The 20,358-nt window shown below is 45.9% G+C and overlaps 1 protein-coding gene across 2 annotated transcripts; it reads right to left on the reverse strand.

Moving 5' to 3' along the window:
* Positions 1-13,016: 13,016 nt before the first annotated feature.
* LOC122050948 lies at positions 13,017-19,626 on the reverse strand. Of its 2 annotated transcripts, XM_042611822.1 has the most exons (7): positions 19,362-19,626; positions 18,742-18,793; positions 18,085-18,204; positions 15,766-15,857; positions 15,586-15,683; positions 15,350-15,505; positions 13,017-13,295 (listed from the first exon to the last, which is right to left on the reverse strand). In XM_042611822.1, the coding sequence occupies exons 1-6, from the start codon at positions 19,526-19,528 to the stop codon at positions 15,480-15,482; spliced, it is 555 nt and encodes a 184-aa protein (XP_042467756.1). In that variant the 5' UTR covers positions 19,529-19,626; the 3' UTR covers positions 13,017-13,295; positions 15,350-15,479. The 2 variants fall into 2 exon arrangements, with proteins under 2 accessions (XP_042467756.1, XP_042467757.1); XM_042611823.1 differs by lacking the exons at positions 15,350-15,505; positions 15,586-15,683; positions 15,766-15,857.
* Between the last annotated feature and the right edge of the window lie 732 nt (positions 19,627-20,358).

The following is a 20,358-nucleotide window of genomic DNA, read 5'->3' on the forward strand; positions in this document are numbered from 1 at the left end:
GGAGAATTCAGTTCATCAAGTCCATAAAGGCTGCTGGGGCGTTAGTAAGCCCAAACGACAAAGCTAGAAACTCGTAGTGGCCATAACGAGTTTGGAATGCAGTTTTATGGACATCCTCCTCTTTCACCCTTACTTGATGGTAACCAAGCCTCAAGTCGATTTTCGAAAATACCGTTGCACCTTGTAGTTGATCAAATAGGTTACCAATCCTGAGCAATGGATACTTATTCTTAACTCGATTCAGCTCAAGGTAATCGATGCACAGACGCATTGTCCCATCCTTCTTGCGATCAAACACCGGCGCTCCCCACGGTGACACTCAGTCGGATGGAACCCTTATCCAATAGCTCTTGCAGCTGCTCCTTCAATTCTTTCATTTCCGTATACGCCAATCAGTATGGTGCTTTAGATAGTGGGGTGACTCTAGGTATTAATTCAATCCCAAACTCCACCTCCCTAACAGAGGGTAATCATGAATATCGTCTAGAAATACCTCTGGAAAATCCTGAGCCACCTCCACTTTATCGAGACTCGGTCTACGAATCTTAGAGTTAACCGTGATATTAACCAGAAATCCGTTACACCCCTTACTCAACATATGTTGAGCTTTACATGCTGTAATGATATGAGGGAGACTCGGTGATCCTGTCCGAGTCGAGGTGGTGGATACTGGGATGTGACGCTCCCGCTGACTGGGCAAAGACTCTGAGAGTGTGGATCTCCCACTGGCGTGGATCTCTCGCTGACGTGGACCTGCAAGCACAATGCCGAGTCGGGGAGGGGTTCCTCGGCGATGGCCCTCCGACGCTCAAGTCAGATCTCCGGCGACGAGAAAATAGAGCAATAAGGAAGCGAAAATTGTAGCTACAGTAGAAGAATAAGCATACCTCCGTCGAAGTCTGGGGGTCCTTATATATGGCTCCCTGAAGGCGCGTCCACGCTTCTCGAGGTATGCACGCTTCTCGTGGCGTGCACGTTCCTCAAAGTATACCTGGAAAGGACGTGTCAAAAAAGTGTATCTGACGTCATACCTCAATAGCCCGAGTATATCTCTGATGTGACAGTGGAAGTTTCCACCGTACAATTCTCTGTCTGACCATACCGCCAGCCATGCCGCCTGTCGGCGACACTAGTCCCTAAGAAGATATTCCCAGCTACTCGTCTTGTCGGTTACTGTCTCGAGCGGGAGAGCCACTCGGCTAAACTACTGTCCGGGTGATGCAGTGGTCATGCCGAGCGGAAGGTCCGCTCGGCCTATAGTCCGCTGTCTCGGCTCCACCTTGTTGGGCAAGGGAGTCGTGCATGCTGGCTGGGGTGGTGCCTACCATTCGGCCGAGCGGGACGGTCGCTCGACCCTCGTCCCTGTCGTGCTTGGGCCCTTTGAGAGTCGGAAGCTCGGTACTTGTCCGAGCGGTCGTAGTGCCGGATCAGCTACTCCTCGATCCGATCGGGTTGGTGGGTCGCCCGATCGAAAGAACATACAAAGGCGTTGACCGCCTTAACCTTGACCGTCCACGTTTCATTGACCTTCCTCGAGGCGGGCCCTGCCTTATCACCGGATCACATGCCTCCCCCTCAAGTCTAGTTGAAGGAGACTGTAAGTCCGATTGACTGGACAAATTAGTCTAGCAATTTATCGGTCGATCGGCCATGATGTTGACGAGGCTCCGATCAGCATACCCAAAGGTGACGGCCGACCTTGCTACTGTTCTTTGAAGCTGAACGGTGTTATGTATGCTGACACTTGTGCGAATTTGCAATTCCACATCCCGGTCCAAGGGCGGTCAATGCTGACGTCCCTCGGATCTCCTCGTGATTTGTGCGAATCCTTGTCATTAAGGCCGAGCATGTGGCCACGCGGCCCACGCCCGGTAATGGTGCTCATTAAATGTCTCCCTGTAAGCGGGCGCCACGTGGCGATACCGTCGTTGCCGCACGATCGAAGTGTCAGGGCTGATGTGACGTGTGGCGGTTCGAATTCGACAGTTAGATCTGTGCTTGGGATTTCGTAACCTAGATCGGACAGCTCCAGTCAGCCGAGCCTGATCTTTATAAAGCCACAGTGCCGGCTTCTGTTCCATCGTTTTCTTTCTTCGTGCGCTCCGGTGACTCCGTCCGCCTACTGTTCTCCGGCGATCTTGCTCGTATGATGCTTCGGCGAACCTTGGCGCTTTTCCTTCTCAACGATTCCCTTCTCTGTAAGCTCCTCCTCTCCTTCTGTTCTTCAATCCTTCTAGGTTCTCGTTGATCAGTGGTTTTCCGGTGTCGTTTCGCTTGTTGAACCCTCTTTTCCCGTCGATCCTGTTCTGTTTTTTCCGACGATGGCGAGCTCTTCCGATCCCACTCCCGACCTTTGGTATAATACCATGGAGACTTGGTTCGATGCAGGCGACGCCGCCAGCCTCATAAACGCCTTTGACATCCCTCCTGATCATGAAATAATTTTAGCCTCCTCCGCCGATCGACCCAATGACCCGCCGACCAACACAATATGTTTCTTCCGAGACCAATTCGTAGTCGGGCTCTGCTTTCCCATCCATCCGTTCATAACCGAAGTTTGTAATTATTTTCGAGTCTCACTCGTCCAGCTCGTCCCCAACTCCTTTCGCCTTCTGTGCGGCGTAGTCGTGCTCTTCCGAGTGCACGACATCCCGCTAACCCCTCAGACCTTCCACTTCTATTATCCCAAGCAGTCCGACCTGGGTACTTACCTCTTCCAGTCTCGGATCGGGTTTGTCTTTTTGATAAGATGTCAACTTCCAATAAACATTGGAAGGAGTACTTTTTCTATCTGAGACTCCCTGAGCGACCGTGCTTCCGGAGCAAGTGGCAGGTCGGGCTTCCACCTCTGCCCGAGCTGAAGAAGTACAAGACCCGCCCGGAATATCTCCATGCGGCTAACATGCTAGCCGGCTTGAAGTTCGATATCCATAAGCTATTGCCGGAGGGCGTGATGTATATGTTCGGACTGAGTGCGATCCGAACTCGTCTCCCGAACGGCCTAGGTAAGAAATTTCTCTGACTTATTCCCTTTAGGTCTAACTGATTTTCCTTTTTTCTCTTGCAGCTGCCACCATGATGAGGGCACAAGCGGTCGGTATGATGAAGCTCAAGACTGCTAAGATCAAGGAAGTCGCGGCTAAGGAGATGGCCAGCCTTGGCCTTGCGCCGGTCGGCTCCCATGAGAGTGAGAGGAAGGAGCTCAGACTGCCGGTGGAGGATCCACCGCTCAAACTCCCCACACTAAGGTGGCGGGAGAGACCACACCTTCCGGTGCACATCCAGCCGCTCGGACCGAGGAGTCAGAGTCTTCGGGTGACAAACTCCCGCTGGCAGGCCGCAAACGAAGCCAAATGGGCACGCCCACTCAGTCAGCCACTTCGGTTGTGCGCGCGTCCGCGCAGACGGACGTCCCTCCTCTAGTCGTTCCTGAACCCATGGAGGCAGTATCTTCCGATCGGACTCCCTCTCAGTTCAATCTGTCGTCCGATCCAATCGCCGCTCAGCCGATCAGCTCGTTGCCCCCGACTCGCCGAAAGATTTTGCGATCCTGCAACCACTCTGCACCGACCGGCTAGTCTTCCGGTCCCTCGGCGTCCGCTCAATCAGCCCCGAGTGGACGACAGTTAATAAAGGCAATCCTTCATCTCCCGACGGAGGAGTACCTATAGGGAGCCGACTAGCCGACCAGCCAATGACTCCAGAGCATCATATAGTTATCCGAGGGCCACTCGCCAAGGTTTGGGAGGATGCTAGGGCGCGCGTTGCAAAAATGCCTCCCGGGTTACTCGGCAACAGCCACATGCAATTAGCCACCGAGGTAAGTTTCTTATCCCAACTTATTCACATTTTACTTCCGTTCGGTACTAATATTCTCCCGTTCGGCTGCAGTACTGGGTGGAGAGCGTGACGGTGAGCAACCGCCTGACGCTTTTGGAGGAAGAGCTCAAGAAGCTAGAGATCTCTGGTGGAGCCCCCTCCCAAGGGCCTTCGTACACCGAGCTGCAGGCGGATCTGGCCAAAACCAAGAAGCTTCTGGAAGCCGAGCAGAAAAAATCCTCCAACCAGGCCATCATGATGGGCCGGCTCGAGGCACAGGTCAAGTCTTATGACCAAAAAATAGAGTTGTCCACCACCCAAAAGAATCGGGCTATCGCCGACCTAGAGACGAAGAATATAGAAGCTCGGCCCTGGAGCAAAGAGTCATGGAGTTGGTAGATTTGCTGACCTCTGAGCGGGATGGCCGATCGGCAGAAGTGGTTGTTTTGCGGGGGGAATTGAAGACCCTCCAGGATGCCCTTGACGGCTCCCGCACTACTTTGAAGGCATATCAGGACGCCGAGCCGAGCCATTTTGCTGTTATGAGGCAAAACTACCTCCGCTAGGAACAATTCGTCGACAAGGTCTGCAAGCGGATTGTCCGAGCGTTCGAGCTGGCCATCAATGTGACGATCGTCCATCTGAAGGCCAAGGGCCACCTACCCGAAGCCTTGACCATCCCTGCCCTGGACCGCGCCGGGCTCCTCACTCACATACCCGACGATGCCTTTGACTATCTTGAGTGAGGAGGGCTCCTGTAAGAAAATTTTTGAAGCGATGTATGTATGCCCGCCGCTCGGCGGGACTACCTTTTTTAATGCAATGCTTGTTTGCCCTTTGCTTTTAGTTAAGTATGATTTGCTTGTCCGGCGTTAACCACTAGTGAGCCCGAACGGGCACCACACCCGAGGACTTGGGTCATCCTTCCACCTCTGACGAGTTCATTAAGGCCCTACCTCCGGGGTTTAAGGTCACCGCTCGACCGCTGATGGAGACCCGGGTTTAACGTCGTCGCTCGACAGTCTTCCAAGGCGGGTGTTTAAGGTCGCCGCTCGACCCTTGGGTTTATAGTCGCCGCTCGACTCTTTGGTTTATAGTCGTCGCTCGACTCTTGGGTTTATAGTCGCTGCTCGACGATCTTCAAAGGCAGGAGTTTAAGGTCGCCGCTCGACCGTTGGTGGAAACAAGGGTTTAACGTCGCCGCTCAACGGTCTTCAAAGCCAAGAGTTTAAGGTCGTTGCTCGATCGTTGGTGGAGACAAGGGTTTAACGTCGCTGCTCGACGGTCTTCTAAAGCAGGAGTTTAAGGTCGTCGCTCGACCATCGGTGGAAACAAGGGTTTAACGTCGCCACTCGACGGTCTTCTAAAGCAGGAGCTTAAGGTTGTCGCTCGACCGTCGGTGGAGACAAGGGTTTAACGTCGCCGCTTGATGGTGTGACGAAGATTTGCCGTTCGGCGATAATTTTGATTTCAATCCTGCAGTCAAAAGGCGCAGGAAAATGGAAGATACATGACATTAACTACATCAGCATACCTTTCATCCAGCTCGGTACGGCTGGAAATGGTTCGCGCTCCACGGACGTTCTAGCCGCCATCCGTCCTCGTCCTCTAGGTAGTAGGCGCCCGAGCAGAGCTTTTCCACGACCTTGAAGGGTCCGGCCCACGGAGCCTCCAGCTTGGTGACGTCGCCGACCGGCTTTACCTTCTTCCATACAAGGTCGATGACCTGAAAATATCGGGGAATCACTCGTCGGTTGTAGTTTTGCCTCATCCTTTGTCAATATGCCATCAGCCGGATGGCGACTTTAGCTCGTGCCTCATCCACTAAATCTAGCTCCAGAAGTCTCCGCTTGACGTTGTCCTCGCTGTAATGCTGTAACCGGTCGGACTCAACCCCGACTTCGACAGGGGCGACTGCCTTGCCCTCATACACCAAGTGGAATGGGGTTACTCCCTTCCCCTCAGGAGTCATATAAATCGCCCATAGTACGTTGGGGAATTCATCAACCCAGCTCCCTCCGACGTGGTCGAGCCGAGCCCGCAAAACACGAAGGATCTTGCGGTTGGCAACTTCGGTTTGCCCGTTGCTATGAGAGTATGCTACGGAAGTGAAGGTCTGCTGAATGTCGTACCCCTCGCACCATTCCTTGAGCTGCTGACCCGTGAACTGCCTCCCATTGTCCGAGATGAGTCGACGTGGAATGTCAAATCGACAGATGATGTGCTGCCAAATGAATTTCTTGACCATCTGTTCGGTTATTCTCACCAACGGCTCGGTTTCGACCCATTTGGAGAAATAGTCGACCGCCACAAGCAAAAACCTCTACTGTCCGATCACCATGGGGAACGGCCCCACAATGTCCATGCTCCATTGGTCGAACGAACAGGCCATTGTGGACGCCTTCATCTCCTCCGTTGGTCGGTGCGAGAAGTTATGGTACCTCTAGCAGGACAGGCACGTAGCCACTGTCCGAGCAGCATCCTCTTGCAAGGTTGACCAAAAATACCCAGCGAGCAGAATCTTTTTAGCCAGTGATCAGTCGCCCGGATGTCCTCCACAAGACCCTTGGTGCACTTCTTACATTATGTAGTTGACATCCTCTGGCCCAACGCACTTAAGCAAAGGCCTAGAGAAGGCCTTTTTTGTAGAGCTGGTCTTCGATCAGGGTGAACCGACCAGCTCTTTTCCTCAACATGCGGGCCTCTTCCCGGTCGAATGGAGTAGCTCCCGATTGCAGGAATTCTGTCAGTGCTGTCCTCCAGTCGCTCGGGAAGGTAAGCCCCTCCATCCGGTCGATGTGCGCCACTAAACATACCTGCTCGATCGGCGATATTGAGCTTGCAAGCTTAGCCAACTCGTCCGCTGCCTGGTTCTCTGCTCGGGGGATCTTCTACACGACAACCTCTCGGAAGTTGGTCCTCAACTTTTCGAAAGTCTTCGCATAGAGCTTGAGTCGAGTGTTACTTATCTCGAATGTCCTGGTGAGTTGCTGAGCGGCTAACTGGGAATCCGAGTGAATTAAAACCTTGACGGCTCCCACGTGTCGTGCGGCCTGCAGGCCTGCTATGAGTGCTTTGTATTCGGCCTCATTGTTGGTCGTCCGATAATCCAGCCAAACGGACGGATGCATCCGCTCTTCCTGGGGAGAGATCAACAGTATACTGATCCCACTTCCTTATCGAGTGGATGATCCATCCACATATATCCTGCAAGTGGCATCTGGCCCGGGATTCTGCACTTCAGTGATGAAATCCGCCAATGACTGCGCCTTAATGGTCGTTCAGGGCTGATACGAGATGTTCAATTCGATGAGTTCCGTTGTCCATTTGATCAGCCGTCCGGACGCCACTAGATTGAGGAGGACTCTCCCTAGAGGGTTGTTGGTCATCACTATGATCGTGTGCACGAGGAAATATGGGCGGAGCTTCTGAGCGGCGAACACTAATGCAAAAGCAAGCTTCTCGAGATCAGTGTAGTGAGATTCAGCATCTTTTAAAATATGGCTCAAGAAATACACTGGTTGCTCTTCGCCGTTCTGCTGCACCAACGCCGAGCCGAGAACGTACTCGATCGAGGACAGATAGATGCGGAGCGGATCGCCAGCAGTTGGCTTAATTAATACAGGCAACGAGTTCAGATATGCTTTTAGTTTCTCAAACGCCTAGTCACACTCCTCGTCCCACTGGAACTTGGTAGCTCGGCGCAGTATCTTGAAGAAAGGCAGGCTTCGGTCGGACGACTTGGAGATGAACCGAGATAAGGCTGTTATCCGACCGGTGAGGCGCTGAGCTTTCTTCAAATTTCTTAGAGACGGCATATCTTGAAGTGTCTTTACCTTGTTGGGGTTCGCCTCGATGCACTGCTCGGTGACGATATAGCCGAGGAATCTTCCACTCTTCACACCGAACAGACACTTGCTCCGCTTCAGCTTGATTCCGTACATCTTGAGTGTCTGACAGGTCTCCCTTATATCTGCACAGAGATCGACAGCTCAGAGGGATTTAATAAGTATATCGTCAATGTATACCTCCATGTTCCAACTGATCTGCTTTCGGAATACTTTATTCATGAGCCACTGGTAGGTAGCCCCGACATTCTTCAGTCCGAACGACATCACGTTGTAGCAGTAGGTGTCGTCCTGACGAAGCTAACCTTCTCTTGTTCCTCCCGGGCGAGCGGCACTTGATGATACCCTTGATATGCGTCCAACATGCATATCAGCTCACACCCGGCTGTGGAGTCCACCATCTAGTCGATTCTCGGCAGTGGGTAGAAGTCTTTCGGGCAGGCCTTGTTGAGGTCCCGAAAATCGATGCAGACCCTCCACTTGTTGCCGGGTTTCGAGACCAGTACCACATTCGCGAGCCAGCTCGGGTGGACCTCCTACATGTGGTCGGCTTCCAAGAGCTTCTCGACTTCAGCTCGGATGATCTGATTCTGTTCGGCGCTGAAGTCCCTCTTCCTCTGTTTCACCGGCCGAGCGTCCGATCGGACGTGAAGCTCATGCTGCGCGACGCTCGGAGAAATGGCGGGTAGTTCGTGCGTCGACCATGCAAAAACGTCCTGATTTTGCTGAAGGCATCTGATCAGTTCTGCCTTCTGCTCAGCTTGCAGGTCCGACACTATGAAGGTTGTTGCCTCCGGTCGGCCAGGGTGTATCTGCACCTCTTCTTTCTCTTAATAGACAAGAGTAGGAGTCTTCTCTGTGATGACACTTACCTCGAGCCACGGCGTTTTCCGAGAGGACTTGGCCTCCACTTTGACGATCTCCACATAGTAGCGTCGAGCAACCAATTGATCTCCTTGAACTTCCTTGACCCGATCCTCGACCGGGAACTTGATCTTCTAGTAGTAGGTTGACACCACCGCTTGGAATTCATTGAGGGTCGGTCTGCCCAAGATAACGTTGTAGGCGGAGGGAGCATCTACGACGATGAAGTTGATAGTCCGCGTCCTCCGAAGCGGTTCCTCTCCGAGTGATATGGCCAACCTTGTTTGGCCGATCGACTGGACCTCATTGCCGGTGAACCCGTACAGAGGGGTCGTCATCGACAGCAACTCGGCACGGTCAATATGGAGCTGATCGAACGCCTTCTTGAAGATGATGTTGACCGAGCTCCCTGTGTCAATGAATATGCGATGAATAGTATAGTTAGCAATTACCGCTCGGATAATGAGGGCGTCATCGTGCGGCACTTCAATTCCCTCGAGATCCCTGGGACCGAAGCTGATCTCGGGTCCGTTCGCCCTCTCTTGACTGCAGCCTACGGCGTGGATCTCCAGTCGCCACGCATATGACTTCCTTGCTCGGTTGGAGTCCCCGCTGGTCGGCCCACCAGCGATGATGTTAATCTCCTCTCGAGCGGCATTGCTTCGGTTCTCCTCCTCCCGAGCGGACTGTCTGCCTCACTCATGTGAGGCTCAGGGATGGTCATTACTCCGCGGTTGATGGTGATGTTGTCGCTCGAGTGATCGTCTGGTCTCTCGTCGTCCGGTGCTCTGATGACTATATCGCCGGTCGGGAGACGGCGGCGATAACTTCTAGGGGTAGGTTGAGCGACCGCCGGGATTCCGCAACAGTCGCGGATGTTATGGGTTACTGACTGATGGAAGGCACAGAACATAGGAGTCCATACCTTTCCCTTTGGCCTTGGTCGTTCGGAAGCCACATGTTGGACGGCGTGTGACCTTGCTTCCTGATGTGGTCGTGCTCCCTCGGCTCTGGGCTCTCTCGGTGGCTGGTGGCTGATCGGCGGCCTTCGCTCCGTTGGCGCTGATGGTTCTGACGGTGCTTTCTTCCTTTTGGCCGCCTGAGCTTCCTCCACGTTAATGTACTCGCTGGCCTTCTTCGTCATATTGTCATACTCGCGGGGCGGCTTCCTGATGAGTGAGCGGAAGAAGTCCTCGTCGATGAGCCCTTGGGTGAAGGCATGTATCATGGTCTCAGACGATTCATGGCCGCTTGGTTGAAACGCTGAATGTAGGCTCGGAGAGTCTCTCTCGACCCCTGCTTCATGGAGAACAGATTGACGCTTGTCTTCTGATAGCGCCTGCTGCTCGCGAAGTGGTGGAGGAAAGCCGTTCGGAAGTCCTTGAAGCTCCGGATCGACCCATCCGGTAGCCTCCGAAACCAGCGTTGTGCCGAGCCGGACAATGTAGTGAGGAAGACTCGGCACTTGAGTCCATCTGTATTTTGATGAAGGGTGGTCGCGTTATTGAACTTACCGAGGTGGTTGTCCGGGTCGGTCGTGTCGCTGTATTCTCCGATCGCCAAGGGGGCATAGTGCCTCGGGAGCGGATCTTGCAGAATTGCCTCGGAGAATTGGCAGTTGATCCGCTCGAGAGATGAGTCAGCTCGGGGCAGTTTGCCCTTCCTCGCGTCTCGAACGGGCGCTTCATCTAATGAAGACCCTTGATCTTGATTGGCTTGTGTGAGCTCGGAGGGCGTCTAAAACAAAGCTCGGTGGAACGGAATCGAGGCGGACGGCGCGTCTCCTGCTGTACCGGTCTGCTCCTTGTTTTGCGCCCAAGTAGAGAGTTGTTCCGGTCGGTCTTCATGCGCCGCTCGGCCACCAGATCCGAGGTTACTTGCTACGCCAACCGCTAGGTTAGTGCCTTCTGCTGTTGTTCCACTATCTTGGCCGCTCGCGCTTGTATGAGAGCGTCGAGCTCCTCCTGGGAGAGCGTCACGATCTGAGGTCGTTCAGCTTCTTCCATCAGTTTGGCTAGGATGCAGGTGTATTCCCACAAACGACGTCAAATTTGATCCTGTCCGAGTCAAGCTGGTGGACGCTGGGAACGTGGTGCTCCCGCTGACTGGGAGAAGACTCTAAGGGCGTGGATCTCCTGCTGACGTGGACCTGCAAGCACAATTCCGAGCCAGGGAGGGGTTCCCCGGCGATGGCCCTCCGATGATCAAGTCAGATCTCCGGCGACGAGAAAATAGAGCAATAAGGAAGCGAAAACTGTAGCTACAGTAGAAGATTAAGCATACATCCGTCGAAGTCTGAGGATCCTTATATAGAGCTCGTTGAAGTTATGTGCACGCTTCTCGAGGTGTATACGCTCCTCAAAGCATACCTGGAAAGGACGTGTCAAAAAAACGTGTCTAACGCCATACCTCAATAGCCGGAGCATATCCCTGACATGGCAGTGGAAGTTTTCATCGTATGATTGTCTGTCTGACCATGCCGCCATCCATGCCGCCTGTCGGCGACACTAGTCCCTAAGAAGATATTCTCATCTACTCCTCTTGTCGGTTAGTGGGTCGAGCGAGAGTCGCTCGGCTAAACTGCTGTCCAGGTGATGTAGTGGTCGTGCCAAGCAGAAGGTTTGCTTGGCCTATAGTCCGCTATCTCGACTCCACCTTGTCAGGCAAGGTAGCCATGCATGCTGGCTAGGGCGGTGCCTACCGTTCGGCCGAGTGGGACGGCCGCTCAACCCTCGTCCCTGTCGTGCTTGGGCCCTTTGAGCGTCGGAAGCTCGGTACTTGTCCGAGCGGTCGTAGTGTCGGATCGGCTACTCCTTGTTCCAATCGGGCTGGTGGGTCGCCCGATCGGAAGAACATACAAAGGTGTTAACCGCCTTGACCTTGACCGTCCACGTGTCATTGACCTTCCTCGGGGCGAGCCCCGCCTTACCACCGGATCACTCGGCTTTATGGTTGCATTGAAAACGAAGGATTCATTATTTGACAGTTTCAACTTGACCATCCGTCATTTGCAATCGATGATAGCCTCGTGTTGAGTCAACAAATTCATTCCTAAAATCACATCAAAGTCGGTCATTTCCATAATAATAAATTCAGCATACACTGTACGATTTTGCATTAGGATCTTACAATTCTTTATCATACTATTGATGTGCAATTCTTCTCCCGAGGGTAAGGAAACACTATATCTTATAGTCATTATATCAGGTGTAATGCCCAGTTTTGCGACATATGCCACAAATATAAAAGAATGGGTAGCTCCGGAATCTATTAACACATGGGCAGGTAGGTCGGCAACAAAGATAATACTTGTAATGATGGCAGAATCCAGATCTACCTGCTCCTGAGTCAAAGCAAACATTCTTCCCTTGGTTGGTTCCTTGAGCTAAGGACAATCTTTAGCAAAATGTTCCGTCTTTTTATATATGTAACAAACATTTGAACCCATTAAACAATTCCCAGAATGAACCTTCCCACACTTGGGACACGAATCCCTGTCGTCGACCTTAGGAATAGTGTCGTTAGCCGGTCATGATCCCGGGGTTCGATGTTGTTGCTTACCTTGGAACTGAGCAGAAAAAAGTTTCTTTCTACTCGACCCTTGTTGTTCTCTTCTTTGGTAACTTGCCCTCTTGTTCTGCGCCTCCTTTATCATCTCGTTCCTATCCCTCTCAGACATCAAGGCCTGATCCACTGCCTCCCGGAGAGTGGTAACCCGGTTCAGTCTTACATCATGTCGAATCGCAGCCATCAACCCTTCGATAAAATGTTTCAGCTCCTCTGATGGTTGTCCTGCAATAATGGGCACAAAGGAACATCTCCTCTCAAACTTCTTAACATATTCAGCAATTGTCATAACTCCCTGACGAAATTCTAAGAATTCTCTTGCCAGTCTAGTTTTGCTGTCTGTTGTGAAATACTTCCCATAAAATACTTCTTAAAAACCGCCCAGGTCAAAGTAGCCAAGTCCACCGTAAAACGTGCACCCTCCCACCAAATACGAGCATCATCACGTTAGCATGAATATTATCGTGTCTGCATCGGTAAGCTGCATAAAGGCATAGATCGTCACTAATAATCGAATACACCCTTCAACAACAATTGGATCAGTGGTACCCTTAAACTCTGTCAGACCCAGCTCTCTAAACTATCTATACACCGAGTTAGCACTAGCAATGGGACTGCTGAGTGAATTTTGATTTTCGAGAGTTCTCAACAATTGTTGGATCTGCCCCCGTGAATTCAACTCTGTTCTTGCATGAGCTCAGTAAGTTCAACCAAAAATTGGTTGTTCTATCCACCAACCTCACTGTTGTATATGAACATAAATATAGCTAAATTTATGACTATAACTTAGAAAGGTAAATCTAAATCTTCCAGACTTAAAGGCGGAAGTACCCGAGTCTTGAAGAAATTGCATGCGCATACTGTCATTTGGGAATGACTGCTCTGATACCAACTGAAATGACTCTTACCCCCTTGATCCGACCTCCAAAGCAATAAAACTCACATTCACCATTGACTCAAGAAAGTTTGTATCACATATGAACCTCAAACTCAACATAAACTTTTCAACGAAAATTCATAAGACTCCGAACAAAACAAGCACATAGTCTCCAACTCATTTTAACATAACGAATCAGGAACAAAATTTATTAACATTCCCCTAGGGACCTCCGGACAGCGTGCTTTGCATTTCATTCCATCTCCTCGACTATCCCGCCTCCTCGTTCCCCAACACCTCCCTTGTATCATCATTCGCACCTACAACATTTATGTTGAGTCAATGAACTCAGCAAGTATATTCCTTGAATAGATACAAAACAGGTGTAGGATAGCGAAATTGCAACTGGAAATGATTGAGTTTGAGTCAACCCTCTCCAAAGTAAACTTGAGCATAGCTAAATAGATGTTACATACAGTTAACTATAGCCATGGTCTAAGCAAATATGGGTGGAAGTTACTTACAGAACATATGCTTGACCCTAACATATAAAGTGGAAGGTAACATATGCTTGACCCTAACGTATAAAGTGGAAGGTATGTACAGATAACTTTAAGCATTGGTTTTACATATTTAATTAGCAGTCATGTACAAATTAGCTATAATCATGGTTACTTACTAAGAATAAATATGATGCAATTGTGGCAACCTTATTTAGAGCACATTCTTTTAGTTCTTATTCATGACCCGTTATTCATGACCCGTTGAAAGGTACCTCCTACGAGAACATGAATCATCTATATGTAGTCATTTACATTTCCTTATCTTTCATGGTTGGAAAAGCCCTCTCCGGAGCTCATCCCAGGAGCTCCATCCCGTACTGTTACCACTTGCACATATTCATCTAGTTAACCATTTAGAGAAAATACGATTTAAACATATCTTAACACACAAGAAATTTATGCATTGTTCATCTACTGACATTTAGGAAGTGATCTAGTTGGAATTGCAGACAATGCATATTCAATCCAAATAACTTGAGTATATAATGGGAGAACAATTACTTAAGCATCATAAGTTCATATTCTATTAAATCTGTTCCAAACTAAATCAAAGAAAAGTTTGAGCATGGCATCTATAGCACATGGTATTATTAACCCAAGCAGAGCATGAAACAAACTAAATCATTATTACCTACTTCTGTTAACTACACCCAAAACCTTTATAGAGCATGACTACAAACCAGAACCAAAACAACACACACACTAAGCTACACATTCATCTCCTCCAGACTTCAAAGCTCATTTCTGGAGCAGATTATAGCTACTCCAATTTACCCAGACAGCTGAAGCCAACACAAAAACAAAGCATCTCACAACCCATGCATCAAATCTTGTTCAATCCAGCAACTGAAACCATTCCGAATCTCTACCTATCAAAACCCGATCAGCAAACAAAGAAAGGGAAACATCATAGAAGCAGCGCATGAATCAAACAACCACAAGCTACAACACCCAAATCCGATTCAATGGAAACAACTCCCATTACAAGAAAGCCATACAATCATCAAAACCGAACAACCTCACCCAAATCCGCAGCAGGAATAAGAGGAAACGAGATAGAAAACATAAACCTCGGTGCCCTAACAGGAATAGCCCCTGATTCATCTCGCAACCATACCAGAACACTCATTCGTACCTACTAGAAGAATCTACTTGCCTTCCTTGCTGTTGGAAGCTCCTACCCTTGGGAAGAAACCTTCGTTGTCGTTGCTCCCCACACGAGAATTGCCGACAAAATGCTCCTGCCCAGCCAATGAAACAATCGCACCCTCTCCTCCTTTTCCCCTCCCTTTAGGGCATTAACCCCTCTCCCATTAATTGGGCTCCAAGTACCCTTAGCAAGCCCACCTCCTTAATCCGGTCTGTGACTTAATTAGGTACTATCTTAAGGCTCTACTAATTTTTTTTAGAAGATCACCCTCATCCCAAACTAAATTTGCTTAAACCCTATTTTACTTGACGTCATCACTCACATATATATTTTTATTTAAAACAATAATTATTGTGTTCCTTCAACACCGGTTTACCCCTTGCTTTTGACAATCCACGATCTAACCTTTAAAGAACTTATTTCCTAATCTAAACATCCAAATTAAATGGGCCTTACAGAAGGCGTCGCTGACCTGGCACACGCCTTTCCACCATGATGGTATCACTCGATAGCCGTCATCGTCGAAGCTCTTGGATTCCGGTCATATCCCTATAAAAGAATATTATCATTCTATTCCATTTCCTTCATTTTATTATCCATTAAATCTACTTAATCTATGTATGTTCATAAATATCCAGAGAATGGGAGTTCACAGAGAGACCTGTATCAACGATTCCTGTGATGGTGCCATCTCCATAGTTGCTCTTCTCGAGGAGTTGAGTCGGATGATCATACTGCACCTCCAGAAAATCCCAGCTCCATGTTGGTTGTAGCTCGTAGTTTCTGTTCGGCTATACACTGATCACGTCAGGTGACTCTGCAATATTCATTAATTAACTCAGTTAATTAGTCATTTGTTGTGTTTAATCCGATTCAAAAAACAGAAGGCGAAGTGACCTGCTAATTGTTTTGCTTGCTCTTCTGTAAGCATAGCTGCAAAGCCTGAGATGACATGCTTGTAACTGTAAACCATAGAAGTCAGGACATCCTTTTTGCTGTCGAAGAAGATACCAATCAGTTAAAATATAGAATCCAAGATTCTATTGCAATTTGAATTTCTATAGTTGAGTTGGGTACCTTCCAAGGAGACAAGTGAGCATATCTAGGTGTGAGTCAGTGACATGCTCTGGATTCTCATGCTTCTTCTCTCTCAAGTATACAATATACAACTGCATAAACAACCAAGATACACCTCATCGGACAAACTGAAGTAAAAAATAATAACTTTGAGATATGTCAATAACAAGAAAGACACAGAAAGAGCCAACTATAGAAAGTGTTACATGCTATTTGTATACATATTTAGAAAGATTCTAGATAATTACTAATAAGAACTTGAGTAAATAGATATAGTATTTCCAAATAAAAATCTCATACATGCAAAATAAGATTTAAATGAATCAATTGTTCGTGGGTCGGCTTAGCACACTTAGTTTGTTAACAACTTGGTTATTGTTGTTTGACAAGATAAGTGAACACGTTTCAATATTGTTGATGAACAATGTTTATTGGAACTTCATGAACAATGCTGGTGAACAAGTTTTTCTTGTTTAAATAGTTAATAAAAGATACATATAAATATTTAAAAATTTATTGTTTTAACTAAATATGACTTCATGGCTGTATTAGTTTGAATTATTTACATATAAAATAGAAAATGCAAAGATATCTATTTTGTTAACGTAAAAGAAATGATGAAGACGGGTTTGAACCACAAAGGCCTTGAGAATAAATTTAAAACCCATACCAATTGAGCCACTAGACATTTTCATAAGCAGATAATTGCTTAAGATCCGTTTGTAATGTAAGAGAAAGGAAATGCAAATCAAAACCAAATGATAAGGATGAGACTATCCCAAAACCTTGGCAACAACTTCAACTATATACTTTTCAACAAAGAAGCTCACAGATTATTCACACAGCTCAAGATTGATTAAATGAGTCTTATCCATCTATTAAATTTATGTAATTTAAATCACTAGTAATATTTAGATCGTTGACATGAGAAGCTCTACCTTCCTCCTTTGAAACGCCCTGTGTCCCCAACACAATCGCAAGAAGCTCTGCCTGGTCCTCCAGGATGCCCCAAGCCCTCGACATGGTTGCAACAAGCTTCACCTGCTTCCTCTTAGATGGCCTGAGCCCTTGACAAGACCACAAGAAGCTCCACCTTCATTCTCCACATTTCATGTTGTGATAAGATCTGCCTTACTCCTTAGGGAGCAGCAAATAAGACTAAAGTTCCCATACGTTTCTTTGAGGTATATATTTTTTTTCCTATTTGCCACCTCCACCTCTTTCTCTACCACCTCATCAATCTCTTCCTCCTCTTGCTCTGCCTCATTTGCCTCATCCTCTCCTCGTACTCCCCCTCCTCTGAGCAAGTGATGTGTAATTGAAATGGAACAATTCTACTCCAAATCTCTGGCCTATAGTCAGAATTGGGTCAAAACTTTAATCCTTGAACTCTATTCAGTTCCGCTTGTTTGACTATTAAAACTATCGTTGTATTTCATCATGTCCATCTCATCTTATCCTGTTTTCTTTCTCTTTATCATCTAGTGAAGACACCTAATTGGTCCAACCACTTAGCACCCAAGTGGATCTTATGGTGGGTCCAATTGCCAAGGAAAACTTTCACTTCACAAAGCGTTAGCTTTTCCAAGCCATACTTTGCCATGCAATACTTTTGGTTTAACAAGAGCTTTCCCTTATGTGAGAAGAAATTTAGTTAATCAAATAGTCATATGGTTGTTTACAGCAATTTACAAGTAACCTAGTACTCAATTTGCCTTGTAGAAGTTAAAGTCACTGCAATGCAAAAATTGCCCTTGAGAATGTTCACACTAAAGAGTCGCATGGATTTTAAGGGATTGACCTATGGCAAGTGGTATTAGAGAAAGTATTCTTAGGTATTATTTTATTTAATAGCCTCAAGTATTCATCTTAACATTCTCATCTTTATTATGTTTTCCACATATTTCCTAATTATCAACATTCAATACTGATGTATAAAGAATTGTGGGTCATACTAAAATCTTACAAAATTTTCCTTGTCTCAAGGAGAACATAACATAATTTAAATGCATTTTTATTGCAACTTTTTATTGAATAAAAGATCCAAATATCTAAAATTCTTGTGTAAAATTCATTTAATGCTTCTCTAGTCCTTGCTTGTATTATTTTTAAAGCTAAATTTCATATGCCAAATTCTGTTCCACTTATCTTTAGTTTTCAGACTTCCTCTCCACAACAAAAATTTTGAGTTTAATCTATTTATACTATCATAAATAAGTATACACAATAGCAGAAGTAGAATTCTACCTAACTGGAGTAGTTTATACTTCTATATAAAATTCCATTAATAAATTGTAGTAGGAAATGGAAGAGCATTACCTTGGCAACTAGTGCTCCTAAATGGTCCCCAGAGCTAAGTTGCACAGTTGTGGCATAAGCATCAGAATCTTGATCCATATGAACTATGGGCATCGGGAGTGAGTCATCTTGATCAGAGATCTATCAAAGATTATTCAAGAGATTAAGAAATGTAGAGTCTAGCACTATCAAATGTTTGGTGTAATAGAAGAGAAAGCCAATATAATCTGTTCTACTAACAAGAACATCAAATTCATGACTCTTACCTTAACATGTTTGTATCTCTTCCATCACTTTCACCAAAATAAGAATTTGAAGGTCAAAATTTACTAGCTTAGCAATCAGTCTTTGAATCATCACATTTTTAGGAGATACTAGAAAAAGTAGTTGTTCTATTTTATAGGTTGAATGGCCATAAAAAACTATCAAAGTTTAGCAAATATAATGAGAAAGAAATCCACTAAGCTTCCTTGTAGTATGCCTACATAACATTTGACATATTGAAATCCGTTATTAGAAAAACTAGAATAAATATGTTCTGAAATGATAAGTTCAATGTAGCATTGTCCTCTTGATTTACTGAAAGAATATCAGCTAATACAGATCTTACTGCTTCATACTAGGCATATAATCATGATCAAACATCAAAATTAAAAAGAAGATAAGATTTAGACTTACCGGGGAGGAAGATCCTAATATATCAGGTGAATTGAAAGACCGAGGATAGCTCCTGCATAAAATAGTAAGATAACAAAAGATAAATGGTCAGGTTTCATGGATTTAATTGTTGTTTTAGCTGCAATATTCCCAACATAGTTACTTACAAGCTCTATAAGTAAAAAATTAGTATACAATTTGGAACATGCTATATCTTACCATAGAAACCGTCAAATGAGAATAAAAAAAAAAAAATTATAAACCTAAAAGTGGGCCAACTTGATATACATTTAACGGGATTTAACTCAGTGCCTCTAGTTCTAGTACAATAAATAACAAGTCAAAAACGCTAATGGATATTCCATGTTCAATCTCCACAGATACAAGTTGCCGATTCCTATATAAAGTGAATATTTCACAAGATTTGGATTCTTCGAGAAGAAAACAGGAGAAGAATTTGCGTTAAGGAATATTATGTTGATAGTATAATCCTCGAATCATCTAAACCGAAGAAATCAACAACGGAGAGAGATCACAAGCCATCAACTATCAATTATTCAGAAGCTAGTCGAACAAACTACATTAAGAATAACCTAACGAGACAAAGATCAGACAAGCAAGGGCAGAGAAATGAAACTCACAAGCGAATCTTCCGTGGGAATCCGCTGACGGAGCCGAAGGAGCGATGAACGAGCGGCGCCATCTGAAGGCGAAGGGAGCGAGGATGGAGATGGAGGAGGGGGGCAGTAGACGAGGATAGGGCCGGAGCGGAGAGCGAGAAAGAGAGGAAGGCGATTGCGAAAGTCATCCGATCGCGACGTCTCGTTTCTTCTGGAAAGTGCGCTCCGCCGAGATCGAGTAGCGGTGTCAACGACGCTCGAGTTTTTAGGATCTTTGCTTAGAAAAAAAATTCATTGGATTAACGAGCCAAGTTTGAAGCTAACCATATTTATTGAATTGCACCCGAGCTTAATAATATTTAATTTGTGTACTCATGAATATATTTATTTAGAGATTAATCTATTTATTAATAGACTCGTGAACATATTTATTTGGAGATTATATATATATATATATATATATATATATATATATTAAATAAATTTAAATTAGGTTCATTTAATTTTTAAATAAGATTTTTTCTGATTGAGGTGAGATTAAGTTGAACCCAAACTATTTAATTTTATTATAAATTAAATTTGGACCTAAGAATTAAAATTCGAATCGAATTCGAACCGAATCTAAATTTAAGGATAACAAACTGAGCCCGAGTTCAAGTTTTTTATTATTTAACTCAGTTCAATTTATTTACAGTCCTAGATCACAATAAAGCAAAGGATTGAAAAATATTATCAGTTCACTAATAAATATTTATCTACTAGAAAGTATTATTGCTTTCTAATACAATATTAATAAATAAATTATAAAGATTATTTTATCTAATTTATAATTATCTTATTATTATTATTATTATTATTATTATTTTTCACTTATATTTTTCATCTAAATTTTAAATTAAGAGCCTATAACAGTTATAACAGTTAAAGAATGAATGATAAATAAAAAGATTGCATTCATATTATAATAATTTTAAATCATAGCTCTATTATAATATGAATGTTTTTAAATATATTTAAT

Source organism: Zingiber officinale, chromosome 3A (assembly GCF_018446385.1).
Source record: "Zingiber officinale cultivar Zhangliang chromosome 3A, Zo_v1.1, whole genome shotgun sequence".
Lineage (NCBI taxonomy): Eukaryota > Viridiplantae > Streptophyta > Magnoliopsida > Zingiberales > Zingiberaceae > Zingiber > Zingiber officinale.